General features: G+C 32.5%; 1 protein-coding gene across 4 annotated transcripts; it reads left to right on the top strand.

The window, feature by feature from the left end:
* The first annotated feature begins 242 nt into the window (after positions 1–242).
* ALDH5F1 (aldehyde dehydrogenase 5F1) lies at positions 243–8031 on the top strand. Of its 4 annotated transcripts, none has more exons than XM_048085350.2 (19): positions 245–457; positions 719–841; positions 938–1037; positions 1599–1735; positions 1830–1940; positions 2569–2631; positions 2732–2842; positions 3205–3270; positions 3357–3434; positions 3502–3579; positions 4038–4104; positions 4748–4836; positions 5373–5405; positions 5490–5522; positions 5965–6065; positions 6714–6799; positions 6972–7078; positions 7162–7239; positions 7763–8031. In XM_048085350.2, the coding sequence occupies exons 1-19, from the start codon at positions 359–361 to the stop codon at positions 7793–7795; spliced, it is 1593 nt and encodes a 530-aa protein (XP_047941307.1). In that variant the 5' UTR covers positions 245–358; the 3' UTR covers positions 7796–8031. The 4 variants fall into 4 exon arrangements, 2 of the variants coding, with proteins under 2 accessions (XP_047941307.1, XP_047941308.1); XM_048085351.2 differs by lacking the exon at positions 245–457 and adding an exon at positions 467–556; XR_016130797.1 differs by lacking the exons at positions 6972–7078; positions 7162–7239; positions 7763–8031 and adding an exon at positions 6318–6491 and having other exon boundaries at positions 243–457.
* The last annotated feature ends 6322 nt before the right edge of the window (positions 8032–14353 follow it).

Raw genomic sequence — 14353 nt, 5'->3', positions numbered from 1 at the left:
TTAATGTATTTCCCTATTTTGTTATAGAATCATGTCCGTTCCACCAGAAATTGCAATATTTTTAGAAGCGTACCGAAGATCCATATGAAGTAGTTATAGCGTAATTATGATGCTGGGCCAGATTTGCATATGGACTATATTAAATAGGCCCAATCTGACACGTGAAAACGACAAAACTAATTTTTAAAAATAAACACGAATAATTAAATAAATAAATAGCTGTAGCATTATTGTCGTAGGTGAAGCTCCAGCATAACACTCCAGCAGCAAGCATCAGCAATACAAGTGTTGGAATCCCAATAATTGTGATCTTCTACACTTGCGACGCAGAGGAGGTTGGTCAACACTTGTAAACCATATGGCGTCGGCACGCATCGCCACGGCATTTACCCGCCGCTCTCTCACTCACCGCTTTGCTGCCACAAGAACTCAACCGCGCTCTCTATTTTGTTGCCAGGTTCTCCGATTTCCACTCTCGATAATCAAATCTTCTATATTAGTATTTGTTTGCGCGTGATGAACTAGATTAATATCGGATTCCTTTCAGTTCAATTTTGTATGTAAATTTTATGCGACATTATTAGTAGTTCTTAGCTCCGAGTGTAGAAATTAAATTATAATTTGTCAATTTCTGCGTTAGATCATCGTGTTTCGCTGCTAGCAGTAGTGCTTCTCCAATGCTGTGAATATTGTGATTCAGATCAGAATTTGTTTACAGGCACATCAGATGAGTACGGACGCAAGCAGTGTTGCTGCTCGTCTCAGCAGCTCGGGGTTCATTAGAAGCCAGGGTTTCATTGGTGGCAAATGGACTGATGCATACGATGGTAAAACTATTGAGGTTAGGGATTCTGCAATTGCCAATTACAACTTAGGGAAAATAAAGAGTAGAGTGTGTTCTAAGCATTAAAAGAGTTCTGTTACCTTTCTATGGCAGGTCATCAATCCTGCAACAGGCGAGGTTATAACAAATGTTTCATGCATGGGTGCTAGGGAGACAAATGATGCTATTGCTTCAGCGCAAGAAGCATTTGTTTGTGAGTTGTTCATGTTAATTGACCGGATATCTGCTCCCCTGTCCCCCATTTTAGTATATTCTCATGTAGTTGATACCAGACATTGCACTTAAAGGCGCTATGAGTATATCTGTGATAAGAATAAGTTATATGTCAAACATATTCTCGTTCAGCTATCCGGCTAGTAGTCATTTCTTACCTAGGGCGGTATCATCTAATAAGTAATAACTAACACTGCTTAGGGAACTGCCTCTGCTTCTTATCTGTGTGATATTCCTTCTGATGAGTTGATGATAGAGTACTATGCAAAAAAGGGAAGAAGTTATTCATGGCATCTGATAAATGAACTACTGGATTTGTTTTGGTATAATGGTCTTCTACTAGTGTATGCCTAGTCCTTTTTTTATTATTATTACAAGAAACTTAGTTTAATTCTGTTGTGCCATTTTTCCCTATTGATAAGTCCAATTAATTGTTTTTTGTATTATTAAATTAATTATTCTTTCTTCTTTTTTGTAAGGTGGAACTGTAGTTTGTGTTTTATATAGTCTAATATTCTAACACATCAAATTTTTATTGAAGCTTGGAGCAAGGTAACCGCTGCTGAAAGGAGCAAGTGTTTAAGAAAATGGTATGATTTGTTGATGTCCCACAAAGAAGAGCTCGGTCAACTTATGACCTTAGAGCAAGGAAAACCTCTAAAAGAGGCCATTGGTGAGGTACCCTGGTTTTCTATCCCTGCTCTACCTATAACAGCATTATGTTTTGAATATCTTTCACTGGAGAGCATATATAAATTATGTGATTTTACAGGTTGGCTATGGAGCAAGTTTTGTGGAGTTTTTTGCAGAAGAAGCCAAGCGAGTTTATGGGGACATCATTCCAGCAACATTACCTGATCGTCGGTTGTTTGTTGTAAAACAGGTAAATGTTCTTGAGTAGCTCTTTATATTTTGCATCTGTTTCTGTTATGCACTCTTTGACACTATTGTGCATTTTATCAAGTGGAAACTCATGTTCCGACAATTACCTAGGGAAAAGTCAATGAGACCCTAAATATATGTTTCATGAACAAAGGAGAATAGGAAGTAAGATGCTGGTAGAATGATATAACTGCATTTTGAAGAGTTGGGATTCAGTGTCCTTCTGTTTCATCTATAGAGAACAAACTCTTCAACAAAGAGGAAACAGTAAAAACAGAGTCCTTAAATCAATCAGCTAGGTTTTGAAGGAACTGAGAAACCTTGATGCTATAGATAATGAAATCGATGTTGAATTAATTTTGAAATGTGAAGTGATCCTTGAAGATTTTTTAACTCAGGGAAAATTAGGTTTATTTTATAGGAAGAATCCACAAGTGGTTGTTTTAATAGTTCATAGGTTGAGATTAAATGTGCATTCAGGAAAGTACATTGTTTATGCTTGAAACTTAGTCATCTACTCCTACATTATATTTATACTTGAAAGTCCTACTGTGGGTTGATAAGGTTGGGCACCTATATATACTGATTATTTAGGTATTTATATTAACAAAAGGAATGTTCTCTCGCAGCCAGTTGGAGTTGTTGGGGCAATTACACCATGGAACTTTCCTTTGGCAATGATTACACGCAAGGTTGGTTTAATTTCCTATTCTTTAGTCTTTTCGAAATTTTGTTTCTTGTGACAGCGCTGCACTGGTATCATGCAAATCAGATTGTTTGTCTTGATGTCAGGTTGCCCCTGCCCTTGCATGTGGATGTACTGTTGTCGTGAAACCCTCAGAATTTACTCCATTGACTGCATTAGCGGCGGCGGAACTCTCTGTTCAAGCTGGGATACCACGTGTAATTCTGATTCTGAGCCTTTAAAACTACACAGACATGTAGCATATTGGTATTGGCATGCAAGGACTGCATCTATTCTATTTTGAAAGTGAAGATTTTAATCGCAAGCACTAATGAGTTATCTGACAACAGACAGTGCCCCCTCTCAAAAGCGAACTGATATAAGCTAGTATAGAGTATTAATTTTGGTTCATTCTATTGTCCATGCTTATCGTCAAGCTTTAGAAATTATTGACACAACAGTGGGACTGATGACTGATGTACCCAAGACATATAATGACCTGTATTTGCTAATCTTGTCTTATCTGTGGTTATTATAATGTTTGGTTAATTCTGATTGTTGTGTTTTTTCTGCAAGACAGGGTGCAGTGAATGTTGTAATGGGAAATGCTTCTGAAATTGGGGATGCTCTATTAGCAAGTCCTCAGGTTTTCTATTCTTAAAACTCAAATGTGGTGTTTATGGTTTAGAACTCTGAAACAAATAGACTTTAATGTCAGCAAAATTTGTTTAGGTGAGAAAGATAACATTCACAGGCTCGACAGCTGTGGGAAAAAAATTGATGGCAGGTGCTGCAGCGACTGTCAAGAAGGTAGGCAGTGGAAATGCATGCATCCTTGAATCATCTTTACTATTTTATTAAAAATTCTCACATGCAGGTCTCCCTTGAGCTTGGTGGAAATGCACCCTGCATAATTTTTGATGATGCTGATCTTGATGTGGCTGTGAAAGGAGCTGTAAGAGAACCCATTCTTAATAATCTGCATAATTTTACTATAGCAAAAAGACTTTAAGGTTATAAATTTGAACCTTGACCTTATATCAAGTAGATACGATGAAGTATCAATTCTTGTATGGAAATTGATATCATTGTTAGTCAATGACTCAAAGTGGTAAAAAATATGTTAAATTATCTTCTGCTAGCACTTCCATTGTTTTCAATATTTTGGCTGATGCTTTCTTTATTTGGTCAAAATAAAAATACACACTTGAGTTGTCTGGCTCTTGAACTTGTGATGTTCAATATGTCAAACAGTGAGGCTTCCTCAACTTTAAAATTGGATGATTTGTTTATAGTTTATACAGTAATTTAGTTGAAATAGAAGGGTTTCAATATTAGGATTTTATGCAAGTTGCCTTAATGATACATTCTCAATTTTTTGACTTTCTTCCTGTTGTATCTTTGCAATTTCAGTTGGCAAGTAAATTCCGGAACAGTGGACAAACATGCGTCTGTGCAAATAGAGTGCTAGTACAAGAAGGTAGCTGAAAACCCTTAAGAGTGTCATTTCTATTCTTATATCTAAATTCATTAGTACATGTTTTAGTGGTTTTGTACGAGTTTATAGGTGTACATGTGCTTAAATTTTCATCTGAAAATAGAAACGAGTTTAATCACATGGAAAATTAGGCTTAGTCATGTACATAGACCGCCTTAATTATTAAGGATTCACTCAACTTTACCTAATCTGCTACAGAAAATCTCTATCCGTGGCATTATGCAACTTTTAGACTGATTTTACATATTGTCCAATCATGGCTGACCTGAAAACTATAAACAATTACTAGTACTATCTAGGATATTTTTAGGTACCAAGCTGACATAAAATTGTTAACTTCAAGAAATGTCCAATATATTAATACTCCCTCCGTCCCATAATAGATGGCATAGTTGGAGAATGGCACGGGATTTTAGGATATGTTGTTTTGTGTTAGGTGGAGAGAAAGGAAATGTGACATCTTTTGTGGGACATCTATTATGAGTACAATCATAGATTAGTTGGAAGCTACTGCATATAATATTTATATTACTGAGTTCCACTAATACATCATGTTTCAACTTTTCCTGGAACTTAACATAATCCTTCTGATGTTCCTGTTTTGATTTTTTTCCTTTTGTTGTAGGAATTTATGAGAAGTTTGCAGATGCCTTCTCAAAGGCTGTTAAGAATATGAAAGTTGGGCATGGCTTTACCGAAGGTGCAGTAGATGTGGTCAGTATTTTTGCTCATCTCAAATTTGTTACAAAATTTTGCTGATTATTCTTTTATTGCATATATTTTTGGCTGCCATATGCTATAGGCCCAGCATTAGAAGTAACACACCCAAATCAATTCTCAACACTTCTACATCAAATATAAATATATATTATGCAAAACAACTATTCTGAAACAAATAAAATGCAACTACTAAAGATGAAAGGCAACTAGTAATTACGAAGCAAAGGAGAGAGAGCACAAACCCTGCTTTACAAACTCACTGTCTTGCTTGTATATGGAGAGTTTATGTGGTAGATCAACAATTAAATACACCATTTTTTTCCTAATCGCATTTGTTTGTTTTATGGTGTTTTCTAATTTAAACACCAACATGTTTGTTAGCAAAGTTTCGTGGGCTGTGGTAAGCCTCTAGAAATTGTGTTCTCTTCCAACATAGCATTGTTGTTCACAGATGTCCTTTTTGCTAAACCTATGATGTAGCCAAACTATTAGAATTATCATTAGCATTAACTTTTCTTGATTTCACACAGGGACCTTTGATTAATGATGCTGCAATGCACAAGGTTAGCTTTCTGTTTCACATTCCCATTGCATATAACTCTCTACTTCAAGATAGTTGTTATTGACACATTCCAATTTCTTTATAGGTTGAATCGTTTGTGCAAGATGCCATCTCAAAGGTTTGTAGTTTTGTTGAATGGAATTATAACTGCTAACGTCAATTATCTTTGAAAGGTCAATCATGTTGGTTTCAAGTCTTTTAGAAACTATTGAGGCTTAAAGTAGAGTAACATATTTGAGGAAACACGTATATTTCATCAACTGTATGCTAGATATTGACAGTGCACTGCTTTTGAAATCTTGTATAACTCAAAATACAAATATGTACTAGTATATGTTTGGAAAAAGATATGGTGATAGATTTCATGTGCTTAATGTAAGCGATGGTGACATGTGTTTATGAACTACTATATTGTTAGCTCCTTACTGGATGTTTGTAAAATTAAAAGCGTTCCAGGTTTTGGGAACTTTTGTGATCTACTCAATGTGCCAAAGGGCATGCCATTTTATTGATAATGTACTCGCCATACTGTGCTAACAATTATACATTTCTTGTTCAAGGGAGCTAAAGTCCTTGTTGGCGGCAAGAAACACAGTCTCGGGATGAGATTTTATGAGCCCACGGTGCTGACTGATATAAAAAATGAGATGATTTTAGCAAGGTAGCTCTAACAGCACGATCAAAACAATCTTTTCTTTATACATTACGATGCTTGTAGATGCGATGTCAAAGGTGATTGCAATTACTTATAGGAAATGGAGCATCTTCACATGTTTTGACAGAATGCATATCTTTGTAGTTATCACTCTTTGTTGTTGTGTGCCATGTTGACCTAGTCGCCAGCATGATGGTTCTGTTGCATGACATACTGAAAATGCATAGCACTTAAAATGTTTTTCATATGTCATAGTAGGTGGTGCAGGAAAGGAGAATAGCCTTCACTCCTGGTCTCTGCGAGCATCGGTGAAATGTGGAATAAACTTAATTAATGGGAGCATGTCGCTTAGTCTAATTTTGACCTGAGCTTGTGCTTGAGGGAGTGGTTATTGCAGTGACCAACCTTTCTCTTACTTGTCTATTGCTTGTTGTAAGATGTTTTGGCGGCTGGAAATTGATAATGGTCATGTTGTTTTGTATTTTCTACATATACATTTTGACTCTATATACTTTTAGGTAGAAACTTAATAAAACCCTTTTCTCTGTTGAGTGCTCAATAACTTAAGATTGATCACAATCAAATGACTTTTAAATAATATTGACATGGTTTTATTTGCTATCATAGTTAACTGTTATATTTTCTTGATATCAGGGAGGAAATATTTGGGCCAGTTGCGCCTCTTCAGAAATTTAAGACAGAGGAAGAAGCTATTCGCCGGGCCAATGACACTAATGCAGGTATTCTGTTATGACCCTCAACTTGAATATAAAAAGGTCTCTGTTCTTCCTGTATATCTAAGATGTGAAATTATTCAGCAATTTTCTTTTACCAAGGTGAACGCTCATTGAAACCAATACTTCAATCTAATAGGTCCTTGTACCTAGAATGAAACAAATCTCTTATTTGTAGGTCTGGCTGCATACATCTTTACAACAAACATGCAACGCTCATGGCGTGTCTCTGAAGCTCTTGAATATGGATTAGTTGGAGTTAATGAAGGATTAATTTCTACAGAGGTTGGGATCTAATTTTTCTGTAGTATGGAAGATAGAAGAAATGTATGCTGCATCTTTCATTAATCATCTTCCTTTCGGTGTAGGTTGCTCCATTTGGAGGTGTGAAACAATCAGGCCTTGGCCGTGAGGGATCAAAATACGGGATTGATGAATATCTGGAAGTACGTATCTGTATTCACTTCTATTTTTTTTTTTTTTGTGTATTGACCAACATTATAATTGTTCTTGGTTGGGGAGGACTCCAAGCGGACTCTGTATAATGCAGAGTGCCATGTGCAACACACTCATTTTGGGTCTTATGATTTAAAACGAGTATACACAAAAACCATGATCACCATCTGTTTAAGATTCATTCTCGGAGTTGCTTTGTTTTCTGTAAACTTCATCCTATGATACATGTTGATTTCCTAAACCTTGATGGGATCCTAATTTACCACATCAAAGGGATTGAGTGCCTGAACACTGAACTCATGGCCACAATATGCGAGATGAACATAATTCTTAAATAGCTGTATCACTTAGTAGGTAGCTCCACTTTCTTGTCTCCGCTGGTGCTACTAATTTATTGATCATATATTACAGGTCTTTGTTCAACTAGTAAAGTTCGACATTATGTTGTTGATTTTGATAATATTGGTTAAAACGTAGTAATATTGTGCTTTTTTTTTTTTTTTTTTGTTGCAGATGAAATATATATGCATGGGGAACATGAACTAAGTTGTTGGCCATAAATCGGAACGGATCGGATACACCAATAAAGGCCCGACTGTCTGCGCTTTAATAAAGCAGCTAGGTATGGTGGTTGCATCGTCAAACCCCTACCCCGAGCTTTGTAAACAGCCTTGTACAGTTGAGATGCACCATTTATTTTTAAGTTTTTGTACTGTTCCCAGAAAAAAAACGAATTCTCTTTCTTGCACCCTTGTTTTATGTCATGAACTATTTGTAGGGAAGTTCAGCTCTCTCTCCCTCTTTATATGTGTGTGTGTGTGTGTGTGTGGTGTAAATGGGGGTTGAATCACATTTGATTAGTAGTTCCCGGGCTTAAGATGATTGAATTTTTCTGGGAAAATGTGCCTTTTTTTATTTTGTGAGTTGGTGATGTTAAAAAATACCATTTTCTTTATTTTCTTAGTTTCACATCCCCAATTCAAGTTGTTTGTACGCATTCACATTCGAAATGGGGGATGATTTTCCTTTTCTAAATCTCTTTTTCCTTTATTTATATGGGTGGGTTTTGAAGGGGTTAGAAGAAAAGATATCTTGAAACTGCAAATGGATCCACCTTCACGTTTGGCGCTTTCAATATCCGGTTCACGTTTTTGGGCTTTTGAGATAAAAAGGACACTTGTCAAAGAAGACCTTCCAAATAAGATGGTCCTCTCCTCAACGAATCTGATTCCTGCCCCTAATTCACGACTTATTTTACTTTTTACGTTTTTTACGTTTCTATCCTCACAAAAATAACACAAGAATGTTAATTAGTTACTTATTTCCCTTGCTAAATAAGCAAAATCATATTCCTCAACAAATATACATAAATATGAAGAGGCTGATTCTACATCTTGGTAGTTTAGGATTATAAATTCATCCTTTCTTGTATGGGAGTTCATCGATTTAATTAGTACTACTATCAATTTAATCTTACACTTGACTAACGAATATAAAGACCACAAAAGTGTCATTTAACACAACAAATCTGGTTTAGTAACAATTGCACTCTTTTCGTGTAGATTGCATGGGAGTTCATCAACTTAATTATTTCGTAATTAGAAAATAATGGATAGAGACTTAACTTTAACTTTGTAATCGTGGGTAAATTGTGATTAACGGCGTCATATTGCTACAATTTTACTAGGCAAGCTGAATAGATTTCAAATTGATCGAACATAATCTAGAACCCTTTTGCCATAAATTCTAGAAGTGCTTCTCTCTGGTCTTATTCAAGTTATGTGGGAACACCACACCAAAAGCAGGTTATTGATCAGGCGAAATTTAGATGAGCAGTGCATCAATAATTAAAAATCATTTAACATAATTTCTTCACAATATCTTTATTACTATATGTGAACATTATTTTTTATAGCTATAAGAAAGCAATTTAAAGAGGCAAATAGTGGTAAAAGAAGACTTGAACTCGTAGAAGTATAAGGTCCCACCAATTCACCTAAAAGGAATATATTCATTTTTTGGAATAAATTCGGAAAGAATATTAAGATGCTTAAAATTTAAGCAAACAGGCCTCATACCAATTCGATCGCTTTTACATTAATTTATGGTTTAAAAATATAAACGAACTACTAAAAGTTAAACCTCAACTTTTAGTGCATATGCTTTAGTAATGGGACAGCTACTCTAACGTGATACTCTAAATTAATTTCCCATTAAACATTATATATTTACAATTAACTACTAACCGCATGCTTTTATATATAATTTGTTATCTAATATATTGTCTCGGATGTGGCAAGGTGTAAAGCATCGTCGTTAAATCTATTGTAAATTTTATGAAACTCATGGCTACCATACTACGTTTTTAATTAGGGTTTTGTAGAGAAAAAAATTGTACGTAGATGTGTCTAAACGAGTGGATATGTATCTAGCTTTTACTAATTTACAAATAGTTGAGTTAGTGCATAAAAACTTAACTGTTTCGGGTTGTAGGCGGAAACTCTCAAGTTGAAGAAAAAAATGAGAGTCTATAATTAATTTTCTTTTTTGAAATCAATATGTGCTTAAAATTGATGAATATAGGGAAAAAACAGTTTTTTAAATTTTTTTGGAGGGGGTGACATAGCTTGAAGCCCACCATCAAAAGTACTTAATTAATTAACAAGGCGCACATATTTTTTGAATAGAGAGAAATTTGAGGATATATGAAAAAGAATCTTTACTTTAATTCTCAATGAAGTAAGAACTGATTCTGTATTTTATTATTATTGTTCAATATTTCTAACTAACTTTATTTTTCTCAAGTTACGGTTCCCTTTCAATATATTTGGACCATTTATCAAAGAATAATTTGCATTTGTTATTAAAGATCTATATCGAACATACGCACAACTTATCTTATGTAAATGTTAGTATATAAAGAGGACTACTATATATACAGAGTACTTTTGGTTTTATATACATTTCTTAGAAAAGAATAATTTTGGTGCCATAGTTTCTGGATATATGCTCATTACCCGTGTTTATAGTTTAAATCACACACAATATGCATCGATCCTACATATTATGCCACAGGGATTGGTTCATTTTAAAATAAAAATTAACAACTATTGATAGTCTTTTAATTCAATTTGTCTCTTTATTGAATGGTTTATATATCTCAGGTTAATATCTCAGGTATGAAATGCAAAAACTTTATTTTTCAGCTAATCATTTTTCACATTTTCATGGATAATTCACCGGCCATGTTTCATAGTTCATAATTCTTATTTTAATTGTACTTGAAATGACTACTGGTACACACTAACAATTATTAAACTTAGGATAATTGGTGATGATTATTTTATTAGTATTAAACTGATTATAAGTGGGAAATATAGTTAAAAATAATAATTATTATATACCTATAAAGAGTAGATCTAATTCTATGTATTGTTAACATTACTATCAAGACTAATAATAATAATGGTTTTAAATTAAATAGTTCATATATAAAAATAGATAAAAATTTTTTTGGAGAAACAAGATAAAGTTGAAGAATGCTAAAATTCCGATTTTATTGACTATTTTGTAAATCTAATAATTAAACACATACGGAGGAGTATTCTGTAATATTGAAGTGTTACTAATTTCACCTCTTAACATTCTCAAACCTGTAAGTAACATTGCAAATATTTTGGATTTACACATATACACACACATAACACATCGACTAATTAATGTGAAGCTTCTTAATTAGCCACCAAAAATACTGATCACTAAAATAATTAAAATGAGTTGAGTTCTAATTAAGTTCTAACTTCTAACCAATATAAATCAAATAAACATAATTGACAATTTATCATATTCGTACGTAGCTAGATATACAAAAACAATTACAAGAGTATCACTCCTTGCCAAGTTTATGATTTGTTTTCCACCTTCGAAGGTCGAAGCTAGTGGTAAAATCCTATTAACCGGATAATTGTGTGATAATAGGCGGCGATAATCCTTATATTTATAAATTAGAAGTTCATGAATTAAATTTTGAAATATCAAAAGATGAATAAAATAAAATGTGGGGTTAACTTTTAGTTGTGTGCATGTCATGGGATGACAATCTTCTATTCCACAAAAGCACCAGAGATTGAGATTAGTGGCCTTTAGAGCTAGCCATAATTAAAGCTCCTCACACACACATGCTGCTTTATGCATTCATCACCGCGTCCTCTTCTGCCTTTATTTACGTATCTTAATTCCTTATATTAATAAATTATTTATTTTTTCTATTCATATTTATTTACTTCAAGGTGATCAATATTTTAATTTAACGTTAACTTTCAAATGCTATTTTATATGCAGTACTTGGTTAAACTGTACTACTTATAATCTACAATTCATTTTTGAGGGTTTGATCAAACTGAAAATCGGTTAATTTTTTCAATTTTAGTTTGTTTATAGATCCTTGTGAAAAGATAACTTAAAATATATAGCAAAAATTAATATTCTATCCATTCTAAGGGAGTTGATACATTTTCCGGGGACATGAAATTTAAGAAATAGATATTTATAGGTTAAAGAAGAGAGAAAATAATAGGATAGATGATAAAGTATGAAGAAAAAATAGAGAAAAAAATAATTGTTTTAAAAAAGAAAAATGAATCACCTATCTTATGAAGTTAGTACAATCCAAACTTTTTTTAATTCAACTATCTTAAAATAGGGAGTAGTATATTGTACTTAATAAATTATTAAAAATAACACTTTAAAAGTCTCAGGTCTATCGTTTTCACCCATTAGTTACCGGAGTGGGGTGTAAATTACGGCTTAGAGCCTTAGACCTAATAGACCCCGTTTAATTATTTTTTTCTAAGTGAACTTGATTTTTTTAATTACTAATATTCCTTGGTTCCATTAAAAATAGACTAAATTTGCTATTTCACCAAATTAAAGAATTAGATTTTTAATTTTAGAAACTTCTTTTTTCCTAATGAAGTGTACACTCATTCTCTATTAATAATATTTAAATTATTTTTCGTTCTATTTATCTATTTTACCAATTATGTATTAAAACAAGTGTCATCCCTATTTTTATAGGATGGAAGGATTATATATTAGTACAAAAGAATATAGTAAATTAACACTTAACCTTCATTATATTCGAATTCCAACTAAACAGACAAACTGGCGGATATACAATACGTATATGCATACATATATATTAGTGTGAAAATTGCATAAGTGAAGGAAAATAAAAAAAAGTTAAGTTTTCATATGCTTTTAAAGCATTTGAATGGGGGATTGTGTCTCATTAAAACTAAGAGACAAGTCTTGAGAATGAAAAGAACAGATCATTATAACCTAAAAAGGGGTCGTACCACGAAAGGCAACAAAAGACACATACTTTAATGAAATAAATCAACTTAATGGTCCTACTTCTAAAACTACTACCAACTCAACCTCAACCTGTGACCTTCAAACTATCATGGCACTCCAAAATATATATCATTGCATTGCATGCATTTTATATAGAACCCAATTATGTTATTTATATATGTGGGAAGAGTGAAAAAAACCTCTTTTATGAGTTAATCTGAAATCAATCTGAATTATCGCTATTAGGATAAAATTTTAAAAGAATCAATATTGTAATATAAACATTAACATTTTTGTATATGAATATAAAAATTAATATATTCTTAAAATAAACATTATTGTATACATATAATTTATATAAATAAGTATTGTTCCTAAGTTAACTCTTTGACTTAGGAACAATACTATACATGCGATCACTTGTGAAGGTTTAATTTAATTACAGTAGAGGAATGAATCTCGACAATTATGTACTCTCCTTTTCAACATCGGAAAAAAGGTATGCAAATCCTACGCATTCGGCATATGCATACCACTTCTTTTCTTCTTCTTGTTATTTCTTTTTCAATAGTACAGAGATATGTATTAGTATTATTTCTTCGTACTCTATACTCATACAATATATTACGATTTCAAATTAAAATGCCTACATTAACTTTTTTATTATTAATTTCATGACAAAATTAAAACTTAATAATGCACTATAAAATAAGAAATAGGAACTAAGAACCATGGATTTATTGATAATGTTATATCAAATCGTGTCATATGATAATATTTTCAAATTAATTTTAATAGAAGCGGAAATAATGGTTCAATTAAAATTAAGGTAGTTATGACTTATGACATATCTTAAAATTACTCTCTGTTTCCATTATCGATGTGTATATATCTTTCTTGTTACACATATACATAATACTGATATGTTTCATTTACGCGTGCATATACTTTTCTTGTGATGATGATACATTTAATATATTAGCGTCTCAGTAATTTTGGGTCAAAAGTATCTTATAATTATCCTTTTTTTATTCACCATATAAATATAGACTAAGTGATAAACTGGTATAGGTCATACAACTGATCTTATCATAGCAATATACTGACATATACAGATTGATAGAGTATATTTTATGCAAAGAGAATTGAAGCCTACTAATATCAGCACAACGTTCATCAATATCAGTATATTAGTCAAACAATATCGACATATATAGTATAACACTCAAAACGCACACATATAAACATGAAAAAAAACTATTATCTAATTTCTTCATTTGAACATATGCAATTAGGATGTAGTTATAATTCTCTTAAAATTAACTTTAATTTAATATATATTTTATGAAAAAATAATTTAAATCGAAAGAGATTGTGAAATTTAAAATATTACTCCAATTTTATAGAAGTTGATCCAACCTATCCTAATGATCTTGTTTACTAGAAATGAAATGAAATTCCACCATGCAAGTGGATGATTATAAGTAAAAACTCTAGTTTTCTAAATTCTCTATTAATTCAAGGGCGTTACGGATCTATTAAAGGTACGTAGAGGAAACTTAAAATTTGCAACCAAACTAAACCACCAACACCAATATTTCTACAAATTTACAAAATGTCAATATTTTCCATAATACTACCAAATGGTATTAACCATAATAAAATAGTTAAGTGTGCTTAATTATTTACTAGAAATATCCCACTTTATTATAGGTTAAAAAGAAATAACTAGGGTTCTCAAAAAGATAG

Source organism: Salvia hispanica, chromosome 5 (genome assembly GCF_029641045.1).
Source record: "Salvia hispanica isolate PSC_SH4W2 chromosome 5, Shi_PSC_v1, whole genome shotgun sequence".
NCBI lineage: Eukaryota > Viridiplantae > Streptophyta > Magnoliopsida > Lamiales > Lamiaceae > Salvia > Salvia hispanica.
The sequence above is the reverse complement of the archived record's forward strand: the minus strand, read 5'-3'. Positions and strand labels throughout refer to the sequence as shown.

Excerpts from the sequence above, each read along its gene's own strand:
- ALDH5F1 (XM_048085350.2), top strand. The coding sequence starts at position 359 with ATGGCGTCGGCACGCATCGCCACGGCATTTACCCGCCGCTCTCTCACT. Across the intron at positions 842-937 it reads ACGATGGTAAAACTATTGAG|GTCATCAATCCTGCAACAGG; the intron begins GTTAGGGATTCT and ends TTTCTATGGCAG. Across the intron at positions 4,837-5,372 it reads CCGAAGGTGCAGTAGATGTG|GGACCTTTGATTAATGATGC; the intron begins GTCAGTATTTTT and ends GATTTCACACAG.